Consider the following 20390-nt stretch of genomic DNA (forward strand, 5'->3'; position numbering starts at 1 on the left):
AAAATAGCTTTATAACATTATTATGCACCATAATGATGAGAATTTTCAAACTTCCTTCTATCACTTTTCTTTATTATGAAGCAATTATAAATCACCATGAATGTGCCAAGTACACAGCACATTGATTCTTCTAGCATGCTTTCCAACAATTTCTCCCTGATGAATATAAAAGGAGCATGGTCTGGCCATGCTGGAGAGCTGGCCATGTGCATTTGTATCGCTCCCAGGCACTTAAATGAGGTGACAGGAACATGACAGAGTTGGGAATTCATCTCAAGCAGTCCAGCAAACAGCACTTTGCAACAGCAATTTTCCACACAAAGCACCAATGAGAATTAGTTTTCGTTAATATGAAATTATAATACCAAGAGCCACACTGACAACCCTATAATAAAATTATTGGTGAATAAGTGATAAGAATATATCTTCTACACTCTTACAATGTAAATGTTTTCCTTGCTACATGAAGGGAAGAAGCCTGTTTTCACAACTGCTATGAAGCAGGTGCTGTTGAAAGCCTTCTGACTGCATTCAGTGTGAATTACTAGGTGGGACTGCTAGAAGACAAAACGTTACAGTGTTAAAGGACAAAAATTACTGTTTTCAGTAAATGCAGTGATTTCTGACATTCTACTGCATTTTTTAAAATCTGTAATGGGAAGGAAATTTTAGAAAAATTATATGCCACAAATGTAGCAACAATAATAACAACATGTCTAAATATTCATATTTCAAAATATGAAATGATATACAGAACATCATAATCAACAAATCGGCTTATCTCTACAGCAAATATGGATCACAGAGACCATTCACTGCAACATGATCATTTTCTTCAAATTATATGGGCTGATTATCCTTGCTGAAAACAAAAAGGGAAGGGGATACACATGCATTGAAAAACAGTTGCATTATCTTTTTATGGACAAAAAGGGAAGAAGAGAGAAAACATAATTCTTTCATTCCCAAATTACAAAACAACTGATAGAATTGCAACAACAGATGTCATTCACTTGCATTCACGAAAGTTGTTAAAAAATAAGATTTTAAATTATTTCAGACAATAGCTCAAATATATTAACTTTTGCTTAGCAAAACAAGGTCAGAGAAGCAAGTATACCCTCTGCTCTTTTGTAAAACACCTCCTTCGATGGAATCCAGCCTTGACTTACATACGTGAGTGGTGAAAATCTTTGTTTCCTTTCCACCAGTGTTTTTGCAGGCAGTGGTGGGCTGCCTGGAAAAAGTTTCAAGATTTCGTTTGTTCTGAGTACTCATGTAAAAAAAAAAAAATATATATATATATACACACACACACATATATATATACACATATATATATATATATATATATATATATACACAACAAATCTAGTGGTTCTCTGATTCTGGTGTCAGGTATAAGGAGGAAAGAGAACAAAATGTAGCCAGATGTAGCCTGGTCTGAGGCTCTATCCAGTACTATAAACCTTTCTGCTCCAAAGCCAAGAGGCTAATTGAGCTGCTCCAGGCAACAGCAGTGCTTATCAGAGCTAATTAATTTTGTGGTCTATTATTGCCGACATCACCTCAGCTACCAGGGAAAGTGCTAGAAGTCCTTTTGTTTCTGTGAAAGGACATTTTGTCTTATGCAAAGACAGCACTTGCTGAGGCTTTCACATATTGGAGCCTCCACTCCCTCTGGAGAGGGTGTCTAAAATTTGTCTGGATTTGATGAGCATTTTGAATTTAGGACCATTAACTCTTGAGGAGAAAATTTGGAAGCTCTCAAGCAAACATGTTCACTATGCCTCAACTGCTCTTTCCTGATGTCCCTATCAGGAATATATGCTGCCTGTTATGTTCCATGCATAGTTCAAAAGTGCAAATAAAAGCACAGAATTCAAAATGGGATCTGTAGTAAGGCCTAAATGGGGATTGCAATTGAATTTGTTAAACTAATCTCATTGAAGAAAACATCTTCCTGATTGTCTAGGAAAGGTCTGTATAATGCAATTTGGCTCTATCTTGCCTAGGAAATACAGTTGATCCCTGGCTGTCATGAGAAATACTCATATAGACTGGACAGCATTTCTATAGGCCAGAGTCACTTTATGCTAACAGAGTTGTTTCACATCACTGATGGTTTCTATATCAATTTAGTTAAGTTGATGCAAGAAGCTTCAGGAACAGTCTTTCTCCTTTAAAAAACCTTAAAATATGCCATTTTGGATTACTCAAATGAGACAGAAAATATCAGTTAAATTATACAACCCACAGATTTATGCCCGAATAATCTCATGTTTGATCAAAGAATACTTAAATCCACAACTAACTTTTCCTGACATCTCAGCAATGTAAAGCTGATTATATAATTCTTGACCCTCCTTGCCTTCCCTACTAAATGTAGACTTCATTAGGAGAACAAAATGAGAAAATATTATTCCAGTTAATTATGTTATTCTTCAAAAGAAAATAGATTCAAACAAGGAAGAGAACCCACCTAACAAAATCAGAACATAAACCAGTAATTCACAAGAAAAATATTTTCTTCCTTGCATCTGTTCAGTCCTTTACTGTTAATGTTAGATATTTCTTTTAAGTAAGGAAGAGAGGTATGGTCCTTTTATCTATATGACCTCTTCAGCAATTTTGGGATATCCCTCTTTCACAAACAACTACTAATAATACGCTTACGCTTTGATTTTTGTATGGGTCACTTTCCTAGCTTTATAACTGTCAGAACTCTGTTATGATACAGAACCTCCAAAATACCCATGAAATCTGTAGTTAGGTAAGAAAATCTTGGCTTTTCTTTTTCATTTCTTTTTTTTTTTTTTATTTTTAACATGTACCCACTGAAGGCAAGAGCTAAGATATTAGCTTCTTTTATAATACCAAGTGAATTTTGGCTCAGATTATTTCTTGCCCTTATCCCCTTCAACCTCAGATTTCTCCTTTTATTCATATCTGAGCCCTACTGGACAAATGGAAAAAGAGTAATAGAGGAAAAAAATCCTTCAATATGCATTTTCTTTTTTCTATATGTTTAATTATTCAAGTACTATTTACCAGAAAGAGCAAAAAGAAAGTACAATCTAAATTTCTAAATCTGTAAATTGAACATGTATCCTAAGCTACTACTTACCAATGTCAGCTCTCATGATTTAGAAGCCACTTGGAAGTAGTTGTTTTAATTTATCAATTCAAATAATCCCTTACAGTAACTTTGCAGTTCATCCAGAAATCATCTTCCGGAAGCCAGTCCTTAAACTGAAAACTATGAAGGAAGAGGCAGGGAAAGGTCCCTGCACCTGCCACAGCCAAATGGTGACGACACAGCCTTGAAGATGAGGAGTGTGTGCTGGGTGGGATGGCCAGTGGCTGCAGTTACAAGGGAGTGTCACTGCTGCATTACTTTAGAGATGACCACAACAGTCCCATAAAGGCTGATTTCTTTCCATCCAGTTCAGAGATGTGAGAGGTGCATAGGAATAAGCTGCAGACATGGTATAAAAGCACTCCAAAGGAGGTTGATTTACACTAGAGGGAAGAAATCATCTTGTGCAATCCTAAATTAAAGTTTTGGTTTAACCACAATTTTGCCCTAGGGTTTTGGCTGTTCAGAAGAATGAGCTACATAATCTGTTAGTTCTTTGACACTCAAGAACTAGCAGTCCTTAGAAATCTTACTGTTTGAAGCAGTGATGCTAAGGAGACAGACACATTACTAACCTGGAACACCACTTACCCAGCATGCAAGAAGCATATTACTAGGCTTAAAGAACATAGAATTGGCTAACATAACTAACTGCAAATTAAAGGCAGCTGTCAGGAAAGCACTTAGGTTCACCCCCAGCTTCCAACACCGATGGCAGCTGTTCAGTGTATTTGAGGAGTAGTCAGATATTGTATGTGTTCATTGTTAGTGAGGTGGTCTGAATCAGACACTGAATCTTATCAAGGTCAGAAGAAATGACCAGCAAACAGCTTTACCTGTCTCCTGCCACTGCAGGTAGAGAACATAGGGACAGTGTGGTTGTGCAGCTGCTGTTGTTGCACTCTGGACCAACCTGAGAGGTTTCATGCTGGCTTTACATGATGTTTCCAACATACTCCACAAAAGCTGATGTCTGCAGGCATGTGTGGCACTGGAAACAGACAGAGGCAAGGACATAATTTCCCAGAGCTGCCTACAGACATTGCCCCTATTTTTGATCCATGAGACAGCTGGACCAATGCAATAGCCCCTTGAGTACGAGAAAAGCTGCTTACCACCATTAAAGTGGCGGAGGCCATATATTCAAAGGAACCCCCATAAAAAAGACAGGGTTAAACTAAAACTTAAGAGCTCTGCCTATGACCTTGTATGGCATGGTCTCAGGCACTGAGAAGACAAAGGAGAGCAAAAGCATCCAGGATCATCAGAGCATGATGGGGAATATGTCACTCCAGGCACCTTGCAGAGGCAGCGAGTGACCCCATGCCCAGTAATAGATTTCTTGTCAGTAGCTTGGTACCTCTGCCTTACTGCAAACCCATTTAAAGAGCGTATCTGGATCGGTGCCAGAGCATTCAACACCTCACCAAACTGTGCTGTCTCTGCATTAAAAATATCATTCAGCTTTTCTGTAGTTGCTGGAAATATCAATGGGAAATCCAGGACGCAGGCTAATGGGGAAGACATGGTTGTAGGACAGGCCTGTCAACAAGGCCTTTCTAGGAGAGCAGACCACAGTGGAGCTGCAGGTGTGGCATCTGCCCATGTGAAAACCAGGGTGCTGCAAGGCCATGGAGCTGGATGGCAGCAGCGGCTCCCTGATCCCAGCCCTGATGTGCTCACACTGCTGTGGGAGGAGAGGAACTGATGAGCTGCATTGATTTTCCACAGCCTTCCAAGACAAGACGGTTCTGGAGCTGTGGATTATGGTGTTGGTGCTATAGATAAATATTCGTTAATGATTAAAAATCTTCATTCAACTTCATTAAACCCACTGAACTCATGAGACTATAATGTAAAGAAGCAGCAAAAAAGCCATCTCTTTCAAAAGCTTTGTTTTTACCACCTTTTTTATACTCATGGTTTCAACTGTGAGCACTTTGAAGGAGTCAGTAAAATACAGACAGTTAATAGTCAGGGTGAATATAGATCAGTGCTCAGCTTCTCCAGTTATCTGTCGGGATTGCTCTGATCCCACAAATCCCCATGCTTTTGCTGCAGGGCAGCAGCCCTGTGGAGGAAAGGCAGAAGGATCTCTCTACCTTTTTTCATTTAGGACTACCACACAGATTCAACACGCTTGGTGAGTTCAATACACAATACTCCCACTGCCCTGTGCTGGGAACAGCAGTGGAGTGCACCTGCTTAGCTGTAGCTGCTAAGGGGAAGTGTCTCTGCCTCCCAGCCATACTGACAACCGCCTGTTTTCTTTTTCTGCCCAATTTGGAACTGACCATCCATGCTCTTGTGTAAACACTGAAATCTGGGTCAATCAACCTGATGTATGACAACAGAGCGTAACATCTGCCCAGAGCTGGAACTGATCTGTACAACTGTCTGCAGAGTATTTGTCTCTCTGCTTCCCACTCTGCCTCACCACCATTTCTCAGCCCTTTGGCCCTGGGTGCCCCACCATCTCCTTGCACAACACAGAGGACATCCACCCAGTCACCAACCATACATGGTTGAACGAGTAGGAAATCATGCATCTCAGTAAAATCTTAAAAAAAAAAAAGCCTTTGAGAAGGAGACAATGTCAAACCTTTGCCACAGTGACAGATGACTCAACCTGATTTTAGCAAAGAAAATCACTGTTTTTCCATCATACTTTATATGTAAAAATATACATTTTGAGTTACTGCGTATACAGAGACGAAAGAGGGAAAGAGCTTTATGAAAGGATACTAACCTAGTTGACAGTAGAAGCTATTTTAAAATTTACACAGATAAATGTACAAATAAAAGATGCAGACTTCTGGTCTTCTTCCTCTTCTCGGTATTTATTATCCTCTACCTAGAAAAATAATTTCCATTTTCCATTTTCCTGAATATCTGAGTTAATATATCCAGCTTTTTTATAATTCCACATACTTTATACACAATACAGAGACACTGTTTCCTGAGCTAATCTGTTTATCAGATAGCTTCTCTTCAAACAATTAGCTATGTTGGGATTTCTCCATAACAAATCAATAGCTTTGGCTCAGACAGATATAAGCTTTAGCATGTTGACATGCCTCTCAAAATAAATCACAAAAAATGGCAAGTGGCTGTTAAAGCAAGCTGCTCAAAAATAAATTACAGTTGTCATACCCTGTAGCCCTTTGATTCTGACTTAGCTTATCCTTTACCCTTTTAGTATATTTCCCCAAAATAGAATGAGACAGACAGGCTTCATTTACTTATCTTTGGTAAGTTGCAATTACTAAGAAACTCTAAGAAACTCCTTTGGAGTTGCTACTTATCAATTTGAGGAAGATTCGAAAAGTCCAGTCCAGCCCAGCCCCAAGGTAAGTAAGCTTAAAAAAAACACAAAAAACAAAAAAAAACCCCCCAAAATAAAAAACAAAACAAAAATCATATATAACAGAAAAAGCAAAAGCTAATAGACCAGAATGCTCGTTACAATACATGCTTCATGTAACCTATATTGCATAACCAGTTCAGATCAGTTTTACCAGACTTATAAACTTTGTGATACATGCAAGAAAGAAAGCTCTACATACAAGATAAGGGCCAAGGCTAGGTAAAATCTGCGTTTTCTGAATTTAGAGTATGTAAAGTCTTTTATATTTTCATTAGTTTGTCCAAATACTTCATTTCCTCTTTTAAGAAAAAACGTTAGGAAGCAAATTTAATAAGGCTGCAGAAACATGTGCCATAGAAAAAAATAATTAAAATATTTCCCTGATTTCACAATTATCTTTGAAGAGAAGTCACTCGCCCCTAAGATGAAGCAGGAACCTTGGTGATAGTGGCAGATTTGTTTACCACATGTGATGCCAAGCACACAGTGAGCAGTGAAGGCTAAGACAATTGGTTATAATCAATCCAGATATCACAGCTTTAACTAGTTACTGTTGATTTGTGTAAGTCTTCACACCTGGCAACTTTCATTTTTTGACTGAGGCAGCTGCAAAGGTAGCATATTAACTTTTACCTGTTTTCATTACATGAAACATTTATAAACAAATACATGCACATTTCACAAGTAATCTCGTGACTACGTGTTGAAGAAAATTATCACAATACCCCTCATTTAATATTTTCAACCAATTTTTTGCAAATACATTATCAGTTGGAGGCCACATTTACCCAGTGCTGCTAGGCGTTCTGGTGGCAAATTTAATTCTTTTGTGGCAAGCAGTCCAAGAAAAATCATTACTTTTTTCCCATAGTGATTTTATGTAAAGACTTTTTGAGCCTGGAATAGCAGAAAGGACATTTTTCTCCTTAGCCATAAGTTGCTTCTGTGCACACTTCAGAAGAGCTGAGTTATCAGCATGACTGGGTGTTGCATAGAGGTTTGCCTCTGCTGAGTCAGCTGTATGCACTGGAAGTGTCTCTAAACAAGCACAAGAAAGTGCTGTGTATGGACCAGACAGGGAAACCAAGGCTAAGCTTGCATTACAAACATTCACACTAATGACAAGCTGTTTGCTTTTCCTGAATCAGATATCACTGTTGCATGGCCCATACAGAAAGGAGACGTAGCTCAAGGACTGACAAAACATACCTCTTTTTAAAACATTTTATCTCTTTTTATTTGTTTGTCCTGATGGTTTGCTACAGGCAAAGGAGGTATTCAGAAATGGAACTGCACGATACAAACACAAGCAGCAAACTAAGCTGGTGGCATGAAAGGTGTATCTGAGAACACAGAGTTGACAGAGTCAGAGTCAGATTTTGTTCGAGTAGTTTTTAAGATACTCTCTGTAATGACACTGTCATTAGGAAACAGTTTTACTTTCCCATTCTGACTCTGTTTTGGTTCATGCACGGGTTCCAGGAAAACTACCCGTTTACCAGTGCTAGCCTTCTTCTCATCAGCTGGCAGCTCTTGTGGCAGTGCAGAATTCAGTATGGATGAGTGGGCACTGCTTTGGTTCAGCTTCCTCTTCTTCTTTTTTGCCTTACATTGACAGGGGCAGGGGGTCAGATAGAGATACAGCAGCACTAAAATAATACTGGCCACACAGGCAGCAAGAGTGGTAAAAGCTGTATTAAATGCTTCATGAGCATGGGATCTGTTCACTGTGAAATTGCTAACGTTTATTCTGACCTCTATGGTTTCATTTAATAGTCTTTTCTTATTTATTGCAATGCAGGAATACAGCCCTGAGTTCTCTAGCTGGGCATCCGTTATCTCCAGGCTGCCATTAGGAAACACCTTGAAGTTATCAGTCTCCCTGTCTGGCTCCAGCAATCTATTGTCTGGACTAACCCAAATGAACTGTGTGCCTATATCACTGATTCTGCTGTCACAGTGTACAATCAGCCTGTCACCAACCTGGCCATCATGAATAAACCCAAAGGCTTGGAAAGAGCTGTTGACGGTACTTTCAGAGCAATTCATAACATTGTCGTATAGTAAAGGCAGTTTATTATGACCTCTTGGGTCTGACTGCAACAAACAGCTGTACTCATTTTTGAAGTCCACCACTGAGCTGAAATGCCTTTGATACCAGAAGATTAGCATGGAGTACAGGACACAGTCACAATAGAATGGGTTGCCATGAAGATAAATTCCACTAAGTTGTTTGGCTGGCACTGAACTCAGGCGCTGAACAGGCATCGTCTGGATGTGATTAAAGGAAATGTCCAGCAACACAAGGTCTGTCAGTTTATGTTTTCCAACATATAAGTCCAGTGGGAAATGTGAGACCAAGTTGTAGCTTAGGTACAGTTTCTGTAATTTGTACAATCCTCCAAAGGCTAAAGACTCGATCTGGGTTATTTGATTGTTGTACAGCAGGAGAATCTCCAATGCCTTTAGCTCCTGAAACACAGGGCTGCCCAGTGTTTTCAGGCTGTTGGATGACAAGTCTAGATACTTCAGATTTGGAGTTGTGGAAAAGCTTCCAGTGTTAATGCTGCTAATGCTATTATGATTGACTATTAAAGTGTTCAGTTTCTCAGACAGCACTGGGACCCATTCAGGCTCCAAAATCCCAATTCTGTTATAACTCAGATCCAGCCTTTTCATACATTTATAAAGATTTCCTGGCACTCGAGTGAGGTTCTTATTTGTGCAGCTTACAATATCACTGGCACAGATGCAGGCTGCTGGACACATCCCTGGGGCACTGCCACAAACACTCACGGTGAAGACCAAGAGGCATGCGAGTCCTTTGCAGTTCACTTTAAAAACTCCAAGTCGAGTAGGAAGTGTCTGCCAGTTTAAAGACATTGTCACTGCCTTTTAGCTGTCTCCCAGTGCTCCTTGCCACAGATTACTTGTGCAGTTAGCTTTGCACTCGTTGCTGTCAAAAGAGGGATACAGAGGTACAGCATGTTAACGTTTACCATTCATACTCTTCCTGATTTCCTATGCCTTTTGAAAAATACAGGGAATTAATCCATAGGGTTTCATACAATTAATGGTAAAATCTAGTTCTAAGGTGATGTAAACTTAACATTGGTTTTATGTAAACATGAAATTCTGCACTCCTGTTTCAATATATATACTGTGGATACAATATCTTTTGTCTTCAAAAAGAATGCAACTATTCTTCAGTCTTGGACACAGTAATGCAATTTCTGACAGTTCATTTAAAAAAACTGGAAATGTTCCTCTGTGGAGAATGACTTGGAAACGGCATCCCCTACCTATTTCCAAACCAACAGAGATTCCCAGTAGAAGAAAGAAAGCCTCATCCTAAAATGCTTTCTTCTTGTCCAGAGGGAAGCAGTTACAACATGCTTTTCTTTACAATCAGAAAATGTCACATGTTTTCAAGCAAAGAATCTTCTCAGCCTTTCTAGTTTTAAATGTCATATGAATTTCTTTCTTTTTTTTCTTTTTAAATTCAGTAAGTTATGGTTCAGGGAGCAACAGCCTATTTTGAAAGTTATTAAAGTTGTTCAATAACAGTATTTTGTATACTACTTCTTCTACCTTTGCCAATATAAGTAATGAGGAAGAAATCCATACTTAGTGCTTACCTCAGGCAAATTTTGGGAACATTCAGTAAGGATGAGTCAGCTGTTTCTCAAAACTTAGTAAAGAAAAAAAATATTTTGTTCATATGTAGATAGAAAAACCCCAACAATACTCTTTTCTGAGGATATTTTAGAGTCAGTATTGTTTGAAACAGGGGTGTAAGATTCGGCACAGTAGTAATTCTGTGCTAAGGGATATGCTTTTAACCATCTTCTGAGAAAATGTATACATGTATAGCAGAGGAATAAACATTTCTGTTCATTCTTGCTCTCCCTGGTACCTGTTTAGAGTTTGTCAGTAAATTCACAGGTGAGTTTATCTACATTGATTATAGCCACCCCTTCAGAGTTCAGATGTGGTATTCAGCCCCCCCATTATTACCCTCAAACTCATTTCTCCAATCTCACCCACCTGTTGGAGCAGTATCTGAGCAGGACAAACCCTGCAATGTCTGCTCTGAGCTGCTGGTAGTGGCAATGGCCAGGAACCTGTGGACAGTGGGATGAGAAAGAAGCAGCCTCAGATGGAAAGGAGGAGAATAAAAGAAGTTTTATTCTCTGATGATGCAAGATGGATGAAGAAAAGATGAGCTTTGAGGGCAAAAAAATTAAAATCAAGACCTAAGTGGTGGAGGGCAGCAGGACAGAGGGATAGTGAAAGAAGGGGAAGAGAGAGAAGGGTAAGAGACATAGGGAAGGAAGTGCAAAATCAGGGGAGATGGGTGCTAATGGAGGATCATCACTGTTACTAAAGAAACTGAGGAAGACATAGTCTGAGGATGCAGAAGTCAGTTAAAGCATATGAGACTGGAAAAGCAGATGAGGAGGGTGTAAAGGGAAAGAAGAGAACTAAGCAGAAGACAAACGAGTTTCAGGAGGTAAACCTTAGAGCACACCTCTCCAGAGAATTTACATCTGCTACTGAAGAACCCAAGATTACTGATGCAATTAATGTATGTAAAAAGCAAAAAATTTCACTCCTCCTTCGTTCTTTATTTCCCTCTTCTGTAACCCTCTACCAATCTGACAGGCTGCTGTCTTCTGCTGACTAATCTACTCTTAAATGGTAGAAGTGGTAGAAGATGTGCTATTAAACTAAAGAGCTGAACCTTATGAAGACCTATTAAAAAAAATATGAAGACAACACAGGAGAATGGGACATTTCACCTTTCACAAGAACTTATATATACATTGGCTTTGTTTGCATAAAAAAAAAAAGAAAAAAGCATTAAGAGAATTGCAAGACTGCCAAGTCAAATGCTCAAAAGTTAAGAGTTGAATTTTTCTTTCCATTTTAGATTTTATATACAGTCCCTGGTTACATGATTGCTCAATTTTCCCTCCAAAACCTTTCATAACACTGTGCACAGGTTCTAAAGAAGAACAGGGAAAAGAATGGGTGATTACATCAAGAGCTTGATAAATCCTTATCCCTGAGAACTGCAGCTGTCCTAGCCGTTGCCACAAAATTCCTGTGAGAATTGTGAACTGGTGACTACTACAAAATAATGAACATATTATAGTCACCAGTTTGGCACTTTTAAATAAGGAATCTCTGCATGTTAAATTTGGGAAGGGCTGACCTGAGGAAGTGCTGACATGAAAGTCAAAATGCTGTGGCTCTAATCTGGCACTTCTGACTGCACAGGGATCTCTTGTTTATACAAGGGATACACTATTTTAGCTATAGAAATACTGTAAAAATAAATTGATTGGTTTGAATAAAAGTTCAATATCAGTATTTGTAAATTCTTCTAGGCTTTTAAAGTCTCCTGAAGTCTCTAACTGCATGGGGTTTTCAATGGAAAGCTAGGAATCCAGAGAAGTATTTTTAACCAGTCCTAAGCTCCTTACTTAGTTGTTTTTGCTAGTTAGGAAGTCAAGAGCAACAACTAATAGATATAAGTTCTTCTAGAGGGTGAAACCTATGAAGCATTAGAGAAACTGCCATCAAAAATAATTCTGTATCACAGTGTGAATTCGTATGACATAAAAAAATAAGGCACAATGAAAACACACTGGCAGATGAAAAAAGGTATTTAGTAATTGCTCATTTAGTTAGTCTACTGTATGCAGCAAGGCATCTGAAAACTACATTACCATAAAACCACGTGAAGACTGGATTATAAAGGAGCCACAAAATAGGAGATGAACAGTTGCTGCAAAGGTTGCCTTTCCCACTAATATGTGAATGCGTGACTCTGCAATCTCTGCAGCCTAATTTGTAATGTAACTGCACTTGCAACAAGTGAATGGCACTTAAAAAAATGATCTTCCATGTTGAATATAACTGTGATCCTGGAGGTAGTCCAAATGGGACATACTAGATCAATGCTTAGGTTTGTAAGGATTACCGAATTTAATGCACTAAATAATCTTGCACGTTTGCTTCTGTCTATGCCTACAATTATCTCATCAGAAACTCCAAGCTAGTCTGCAACCAAATCCCATGGGCAGACACACATCAGTCACTGGTGTATATCATTGTAATATCTTTTAGTTCTAAGAAGCAAAAACAGTTTGCAAGGGTTGAAAACTGGATTGTCCATTTTCAAAGCTCAGTGGAGCTGCAAAATGAAAACTGCTTCAGATTACTTGCCTGGTCTGGCAGGGAAAATCCAAATCACAAACCTCCTAAACATATCACAGGACATACAAGAGTATTTAGAGAATACTCCGATGAGCAGAAGCCTTCCTTTCCATGCCCAACTCATAGGGTAGTGCCTACATTCCCAACAAGTTTTTTGCTCTTTTGGAGAGTAGGACTGTTGAGTTGCAACTTGCTCTTCAACCTGTGTTCCCCATATCTTCTGCGCAAATTACCCTGGATGTTCTGCAAAGCCAAGCATGTTCAACAGAAATATTTACACGGTATGTGATCATTTGAACTTAAAACGTCTGCATAAATATTTCTGGGTTGTCATGTGTTAAGTGGCAAGAAGAATAAAGTCTACAATTAGCTACATTAAAAACCCTGGCGTTTTGTTTCATCCCAGTAACACTACTTCAGGTCTTAGAGAAGTCTTATTTTACAAATTTCAATATTGCATATTTTCTCAAGAGAGATATTGCCATTGAATACTATCAGCTAACATGTGCCAACAGACTTTGGCTGAATACTTCACCATTATTTCTGAATGAGCTGGGTAGATACATTTTCTGATTTATAGTAAAGTGAAGGACATGGTTGGGAGTTTTGTTCTTGAATTCTGTTCAAATAAATAATTTCTTTGTGATGTTAAAGTGCAATATTTTAAGTCCAGTGCCAAAAACACATTGCTCCCTGAGACGATTCATCTGAACCGTAATGGTGCACGTGCTTCTAAACTGTTCAAGAAGAAAGGTGGGACATACCCTTCTATCATAGGGAAAATCCTCTGTGGTCAGAAACAGCAAAATTGAGTACAAGCAATCACATTCTAGAGAAGCTAAGGATTTAGTTCTTGGTTTTGAACTTTTTAATGTGTAGGTTTGTTGTTGTTTCTCGTTTATTTCTGAGGTGGTTGAGTGTTTGTTGTTTTGTTTTTAAAAGTAACAAGCACCTAGACCTGCTTATGGAAAAGGGGACTGCCAGGCAACATACAGTCTCACCATCAGTTATCACTTGAAGATCAACTAATGTCCTAAACCCTCCTTTCTCCTTTCTCTGGGCTCTCTCTCCCACTAATGTAACATTAACAATATCTACACCAGTTTTCTCATCCTTTGTAAGCACCTTCAGGCTTATTGCTGTTTTTCCAATGGAGCATGTACACCAAACTTCCTCTCCTAGTTAATTTGAGACTTTGCTAAAAAACACTTATGTAGTACATCTCTTAATTTAAGCAGTAAATTGAACTGGAGATCACAATTCACCTGAAATTTTTCAAACCCTACTGTTGTCTTTTCACTGTTAAAAAAATCAGTTTGGTAGATGCTATTCCTACTGTAAAGCTTTTTCCTGAGTACTGGTGATGCAAAGAGTCCTACAGCTGGCTGGTACTTTCTGCACTGTGAAAATGCATATATCTGCACACAACCCTGCTGCCTGTGGTACTACTGCACGAATAGTGTTGAGCCCCTAAAGAGATCAAGCACTCAAAAACATTAAAGACCTCTGTTCATTCTCCAGAACGTTCACACCATTTCTGCATCCCCTACTTCCTTTCTTTGCACCACATCTCCTATGTCTGCCTTCTCAAGTCTCCCCTCAATCTCACCAGCCCATAAGACATTAATACATCTCTGCACCTCTCACTGACTTCCAACGTCCACACAGGTGCTCTCCCCCTATACTAGTCTACATATCAGATGAATTAGGGCTATACTAGTCAAATACAACAATACGTGAAATATAAAAATGATGGCTCAGGTGTTTGTGTTCTCACAGCCCTATTTTCTTCTGGCATGACATTTGACAAAGGTTCCTCATGAACTCAGAAGCAAAAGTGATTTTTAGAATGGTGTTTTATTAAATTATAACAACAGTATTATATAATTATTCATGCTTTTAGTCCCAACTTTATGAATCCAGTTCAAATACATGATACAGCCATTAATTACATATAGACTAATGGCATCCTATGCAATTAGTATTTTTAAAAGTTACATTTTTAAGGAAGGTCTGCATAAACTCACATTCCTTGTGTGTGTGTGATACTGTCAGAGCAAATATTCATACAACAGCCACCTTGCCTCAGCCTCCAGGCTCTACTCTGCCTTTAACGCTCCTGAGTGGAAAAGGCACTCTGCATCAAATCTTCCTGACAGCTGTGCTCAGCATCTTTGATTCAACAGATACAGATTACCCAGACGTAATCCGTCAGATTTAGTGACATGATAGATTGACCAGCAAAGACTATTGTTGAGCTACATCTGGGGGATGTCTTGATACACTGGACTAAACCCCTGAAGTGGGCTAAACTGTGCTTGGTGCAGGACCTAACAGTGATGAAAAAATGGCTTTACATCATATTTGCAGCAAGCTGATCCTGAGATCAGCAAGGCAAATGGAGTGTTCTCTCCAGCCAGCATCTGGCCAGACCTCAATCGTGCTGAATTAGAGATTAATTTGTCCTAGTAACCTTAGCCAGATAAAACTATCGTCTCCCACTAATCTCTCACTAAAGACTGAATTTCCTTGAACAGAGATTTTTTTCTTAAAACACGTTAACTCGCTTGTCTTAAAGAAAACCGAGACACAGAAGAGAAACTGGGTGACGTACAAGAGCCTCAGTTGGACTAATCAACAGTCTCTTTACAGCAGTACCAGCTACGTGAAGTCAACATCTCTGCAGCTCTTTTCCCTCTGAGGCAGTACAAGGGAAATATGGATCAGTGAAACAACAAATTCACCCCTTTTGCTATGTTACTTTGTATATCAAGCTCCAACCTTGCATATTACTTCAGTTGCTAAGGAGATCAGCAAATAATTAAGAAAAAATGTCATGATAAGTGGCAGTGCCTATTACCGTATCAGTAACCAGTTTCCAAGCAATGTCAGATCTTACTAAAGTTTAGTTGCCCAGCGAAACAGCCTCACCGCCTCTAAAAATTTATCTGAGGGCTAAATTTCATAGAAACCCCCTTGCATACGATTTGGGGGGGGGTCTCCTACCAGTCTCACGTCGGGGACTGCCGCTGCAGCCCCAGATTCCAACCAGGAGTCGGCGGAGGGCAAAGTTTCGGCGAGCCCGGCGAACGAGCAGGCTGAACCGGCATCGAACCGGGGGCATCCGCACGCAATCCGAGGGGTTTCTGAGGGACTTCCTCGGGCAGGCGCGGCCACTGCCGCCGCTCCGTGGCGGAGGCAGGGACCGGCTCTCCCCCGCTCGCTGCCGGGCTGCGCTCGCCTCCGGCGGCCCCTCTCATCCCCGATTCCTGCCCCTCCGGACCCTGCCCCCGTCACACCCCGGCTACCGAGGGGATGTCTGCTCCGCCGCCCCGCCGGGCAGCGTTACCTGGAGCTTCTGATGGTCGCTTCATGTCCGGGGAGCGCGATGCCGGCCCCGCCGCCGCCTCCAGCCCCTGCCCCGCATGCTGCGCTCCGCTCGGCTCGGGGGAAATTGCGGAACGCCGAGAGCGCGGCAGCGGCTCCGCTGCGCTCCCCCGCGGACGCCAGCAGCGCTGGCCCGCTGCCCCCGGCAATGGAGCTGAGGCCCGGAGCTCGGCACCGGCAGCGGGTGAGCAGGGCAGGCAGCAGACTCCCAGTGACGGTGGCGACACAGCGGGTTTTTATCCCCTCCTGTCTACGCCCTCCCGGTCCCCCCCGCCGCGCAGCACCCGACTCGACCCCACACCGCTTGCCCCGACGCCCTCCCGGGCGCTTCCCCGGCAGCGGGACGGAGCCGTCGGTGCCCGGAGGAGTAGCGCAGCCCCCGGGCTGCCCCCGCTCCGCCCCTCGCCGCCCGGGGCCGCCGCCGCTCCGCCCTGCTCCGGCCCCGCTCCTCACCCGCCGCAGCCCCCGCCGACAGCGGGGAGGTTCCGCCGCCCGCCTGGGCTCTGCCCGTGCGCTGCACGCCAGCCCGGCCCGCCTGCGGCTCCTCGACGCCCGCGCCAGGGGCAGAGAGCCCGGGGAAGCCCCTTCTTCGGAAGGGCGCAGCCTGAGACGCGGCTCCTCGTTAAAAGTACACCGAAAGTCACCGTGTGCGGAGATGGAACCACGGGGGGCTCGTAAGGCGCGGATAAATGTAGAAGGCATTGTGTCAGCTCTTAGAAATCGTCCTCTGTTTAAATGGTCAAGCCCCACGGAAGCTCCGTAGTAAACTAGGCTTTGATCAGAGCAGAGAAGTCTATCAAATGATAAAAGGAGTTATCGAAAATTAATTGACATGTTCTTGACCATGGAATCTGTGGGAGAACTGCTGCAAATCAAATTGAGAAGAGTGACCAGAACATGACGAGGTAAAGTGCAGCTGAAAGCCAAAGAACACAATTACTTGTGTTTCTCACCGGTTTTAACCTCCCCCGGCCAAGTTTCTCACGACATTTCCATCATAATTTAGAGTACCATACATTTAGAGACTGAAACTGAACACGGGCTAACTTTAGCAAATAACAGTCACTGAGGATTTATTGTCATCCAGATGTACAGTTTATAGAACAGTTCTCAGCAAATGGGCTTGCATATTAAAGCTGCTGCAAATCACACTTTTCTTTTAAGGGCACATAGCAAAGTCGTTTTTAATATGAGGGTACGTGACTACATATAAAGCTAAAAAGCTCCTTGTCCTAGAATTCACCCTACAGGCAAACTAAAATTCTTTAGCACTATATAAGGTATATATCAAAGATCTGATTCAATATAGATCAAAGCCAGGTGAGATATAGGTGATACTGGTATTGGTTTAAAAGACTTTTTGAACACTACCTTAATCATAAAGATTCATCATTCTTATTTTGTGCTGAATTTCTATGCAGTTAGGCTATACAGCACTGAAGCAATTTTAATCTTGAGGTTATCGATTGAACACTGATTTGTTTCAGACCCTCCATTGGAATATTCATTTGTTTAAGGAAGCTTGTTGTCTTCATTTAGACTAAGCCATTAAATTTTCCTGATGACCTTGATACTACAAAATACTGGGTGGAATTTAAGTTGATCACATTACCAATATAGTCTGAGGAAGGGTGTAATCACTTTTGTAATTTTCCTTCCCCTGCTTTCGAAACTGAAAATGTTGAGCCTGAATTCTTCCTAAAGACTTACTTATGGAATGAAAATTCCTTCTGTGTTAGCATATGGAATAGCTGTCCATTTGTGAGTTTTGTGCACACTTTGATTGAAATAAACTGATTCTAAAATACTAAGGATTTTTATTGCAGCTTGTTCAAACCTCAGTAAGTGTGGAGGACTGGTAGGTGCAAAGTGATGGTACTGCTTGGAGCTAAGTTATTTAGATTCCAGCCATGCAATCTGGACATATTAATAATTGCTCTGGGGAACATAGGATCCAGATCAAAGTGAAGTCCAATACTTAAGGCAATTAGAATTTTGATTTCCATTTTTTTTTCTTGTTAGTGCTGACTGGGATCTGTTTTTTATATTGGAGATCTCAGGGCCCAGATGCTCAAAACATTGCTGTGAGTTGTGATCATCCTTTCACGAGTTGCTCAGCTTACAGAGAGAGGCCATCTGCCAATAAGCAGACTTTGCAGAGAAATCATGATCAAGGGATATATTGAACAGTCTGAAAGGAGTTCAGAACCACAGGATTCGTGTAAGTCTGGAAACAGCTGGTTGTAAGCCCAGCAATTCTTTGTTCTCACTGAATACTGACAAATTTGAACATGGCATGATGCAATCTAATTCTTTATGCTATTTCACAACATAAAGGTGCTTTTGTCACTTGTCACATACTAAATTAGAAGGAAGATTGCTTTTTAAAATCTAATTTAGATGAGAACAACAGATATTTATCTTTCCTCTACCAAATAGCACTGATCTGAAAACAGTACCTCTCAAAAATCTTTGTTGATCATACATGGATCACGAGCTGTGAGAAGCTGACAGTACATTAATTAGGATGTGAAACCTCTCTTTTGATAATCTGTACAAATGTAAGGTTTCTGGCATCACCAACAGAGATTCTTATTGCAGAGAATTGCTGATAGCTGGCTGCTCCTTCCAAAGCCATCAGGATCCTGCCTGTGTTTCCCTGCCCCTGCACCAAACTATCCATTAGAGTGGAAGATTTTCAGTGCTTGTTTTCACATCCTGTGCAGTGCCAGACAGACTGATGGGGCTTGATAAGGTCTTTTAATAACAGTACTTACCATGTGATCTTGGAAGCCCCCACAAATACAGAAATGCCTCTAGTATCTTCAATATTAAGTTTCTTTATTAAAACCACAAATTTATTGCAGTTATATAATGAAATTGATAATTTAAAGACTTTTTCAAAAGCTGTTTGGCTACAGGAAGTTTACAATACCTTCATGAACAAGCAATATTAAGAGATTAACTAGAAAGGGGGTTCTGAAAGAAAATAATATCCTCCTCCTCTCCTCTTACAGTCTGCTTCTGGCAAGGGCATGATTTTTCTGCCATAGTGCTCATGCAGGAATAAGGATTTCCAGCCTCCATTTTAACTCCTGGTTACATACATTATAGCCATTAGGTATCATACATACAGTAATAAGGGTCAAAGAATCATATTCCTTTTATTGTGATTCCCCTCTCTCCATCCTGAATTAATTCTCTTTCAGTGTGAGTCCAGACTGGGGGTTAGGGTACTTCAGTGAGCTCGAAGAGGTAGCCTGCAGTCCCTCTGCATGAACTCTGAGCTCCCAGAAGACAGGGATGCAAGCTGCACAAGGACTTAAATAGATATTTGTGAGTGCCTGAGGGAAGTCCTCTTCCCCATCTGGCACTAATATTTTCCTTGAAGCCTACACCAAGCCCCTTAGCTGCAAACACGTGAGTCATGGATTCTGTCGATTTCACTGTGAGACACAAGGACACATGCTTGGTCCTGTTAAGGCTCTAGCACTTTTGGCATGCCCTGGAGCAGAACATGTCCTCTTCCCTGTCTGTGTGACTGGGAATCCTGCAATGCCTCAGAGGACGGAGAGAACAAAAACCAGGTCTGGCAGGGATGGCTGTGGCAGACAAGTGTTTTAGGGCTCTTATCAGATGATAAGAGAAAACTGTCACTTGAAAGTTGCAATTGCTCTTAGGATAGTTTTTTGGGTCTGGCTGAGATGGAATTAATTTTCCCCACAGCAGCCCTCACAGTGCTGGTCTTTGCTTTGGTAGCTAGAAAGGTGTTGGTAACACACCAGTGCTTTGGCTACAGCTGAGCAGCGCTGGCACAGCATCAGCCCCATCTCTCAACATTCCCCCCCATGTGTACCTGGGGGTGGGCAACATCCTGCGAGGGGACACAACTAGGCCAGCTGGCTCAACTGAAGGGATATTCCATACCGTATTGTGTCAGCTCAGATGTAAAAGGTAATAAAAGAAGAAAAGGAGGAGGAATGGGGGACTTTTATTACTTACAATGTTTGCTTTCCTGAGCAATTGCTACGTGTGCTGCAACGCTGCTTCCTGGGCAGTGGCCTGACATCGCTTGCTGGTGGGAAGTAGAGAATAAAATTATCGGTTTTCCTCTTTGTTCATGTGCATGCAAACTTTCACTTTTGTTTTAGTAAATTGCCTTGTATCAGCCTATGAATTGTCTTCCATCTTATTTTCTCACCCTGTTCAGTTGGGAAGGGGGAGTAGATAGACTGGCATGGTGGGTACCTGGCATCCAGCCAAGGTGAAGCC

General features: G+C 41.1%; 2 protein-coding genes across 16 annotated transcripts in view; both read right to left on the reverse strand.

Annotated features, from left to right (window-relative positions):
• SLC38A4 (solute carrier family 38 member 4) overlaps window positions 1-16355 on the reverse strand; it is a 156932-nt gene extending 140577 nt beyond the window's left edge. For all 9 annotated transcript variants that reach the window (XM_014871113.2, XM_088165588.1, XM_088165581.1 and 6 more), the window contains exon 1: window positions 16081-16355. The gene's annotated coding sequence lies outside the window, so the exon portion shown is untranslated. The remainder of the gene's footprint in view (window positions 1-16080) is intronic.
• On the reverse strand, window positions 7719-16760 carry AMIGO2 (adhesion molecule with Ig like domain 2). 7 transcript variants are annotated; one of them, XM_088165591.1, is made up of 4 exons: window positions 16572-16612; window positions 10554-10630; window positions 10145-10197; window positions 7719-9462 (listed from the first exon to the last, which is right to left on the reverse strand). In XM_088165591.1, exon 4 carries the CDS (start codon window positions 9387-9389, stop codon window positions 7824-7826), a length of 1566 nt encoding a protein of 521 aa, XP_088021717.1. In that variant the 5' UTR covers window positions 9390-9462; window positions 10145-10197; window positions 10554-10630; window positions 16572-16612; the 3' UTR covers window positions 7719-7823. The 7 variants fall into 7 exon arrangements, with proteins under 7 accessions (XP_088021717.1, XP_088021718.1, XP_088021715.1 ...); XM_088165592.1 differs by lacking the exons at window positions 10554-10630; window positions 16572-16612 and adding an exon at window positions 16081-16355; XM_088165589.1 differs by lacking the exon at window positions 16572-16612 and adding an exon at window positions 16081-16355 and having other exon boundaries at window positions 7719-10197.
• Window positions 16761-20390: the final 3630 nt, after the last annotated feature.

The sequence above is a fragment of the Sturnus vulgaris genome, chromosome 5 (genome assembly GCF_052056855.1).
Source record: "Sturnus vulgaris isolate bStuVul1 chromosome 5, bStuVul1.hap1, whole genome shotgun sequence".
NCBI classification, from domain to species: domain Eukaryota; kingdom Metazoa; phylum Chordata; class Aves; order Passeriformes; family Sturnidae; genus Sturnus; species Sturnus vulgaris.

Excerpts from the sequence above, each read along its gene's own strand:
- AMIGO2 (XM_088165594.1), bottom strand. The coding sequence starts at position 9,389 with ATGTCTTTAAACTGGCAGACACTTCCTACTCGACTTGGAGTTTTTAAA.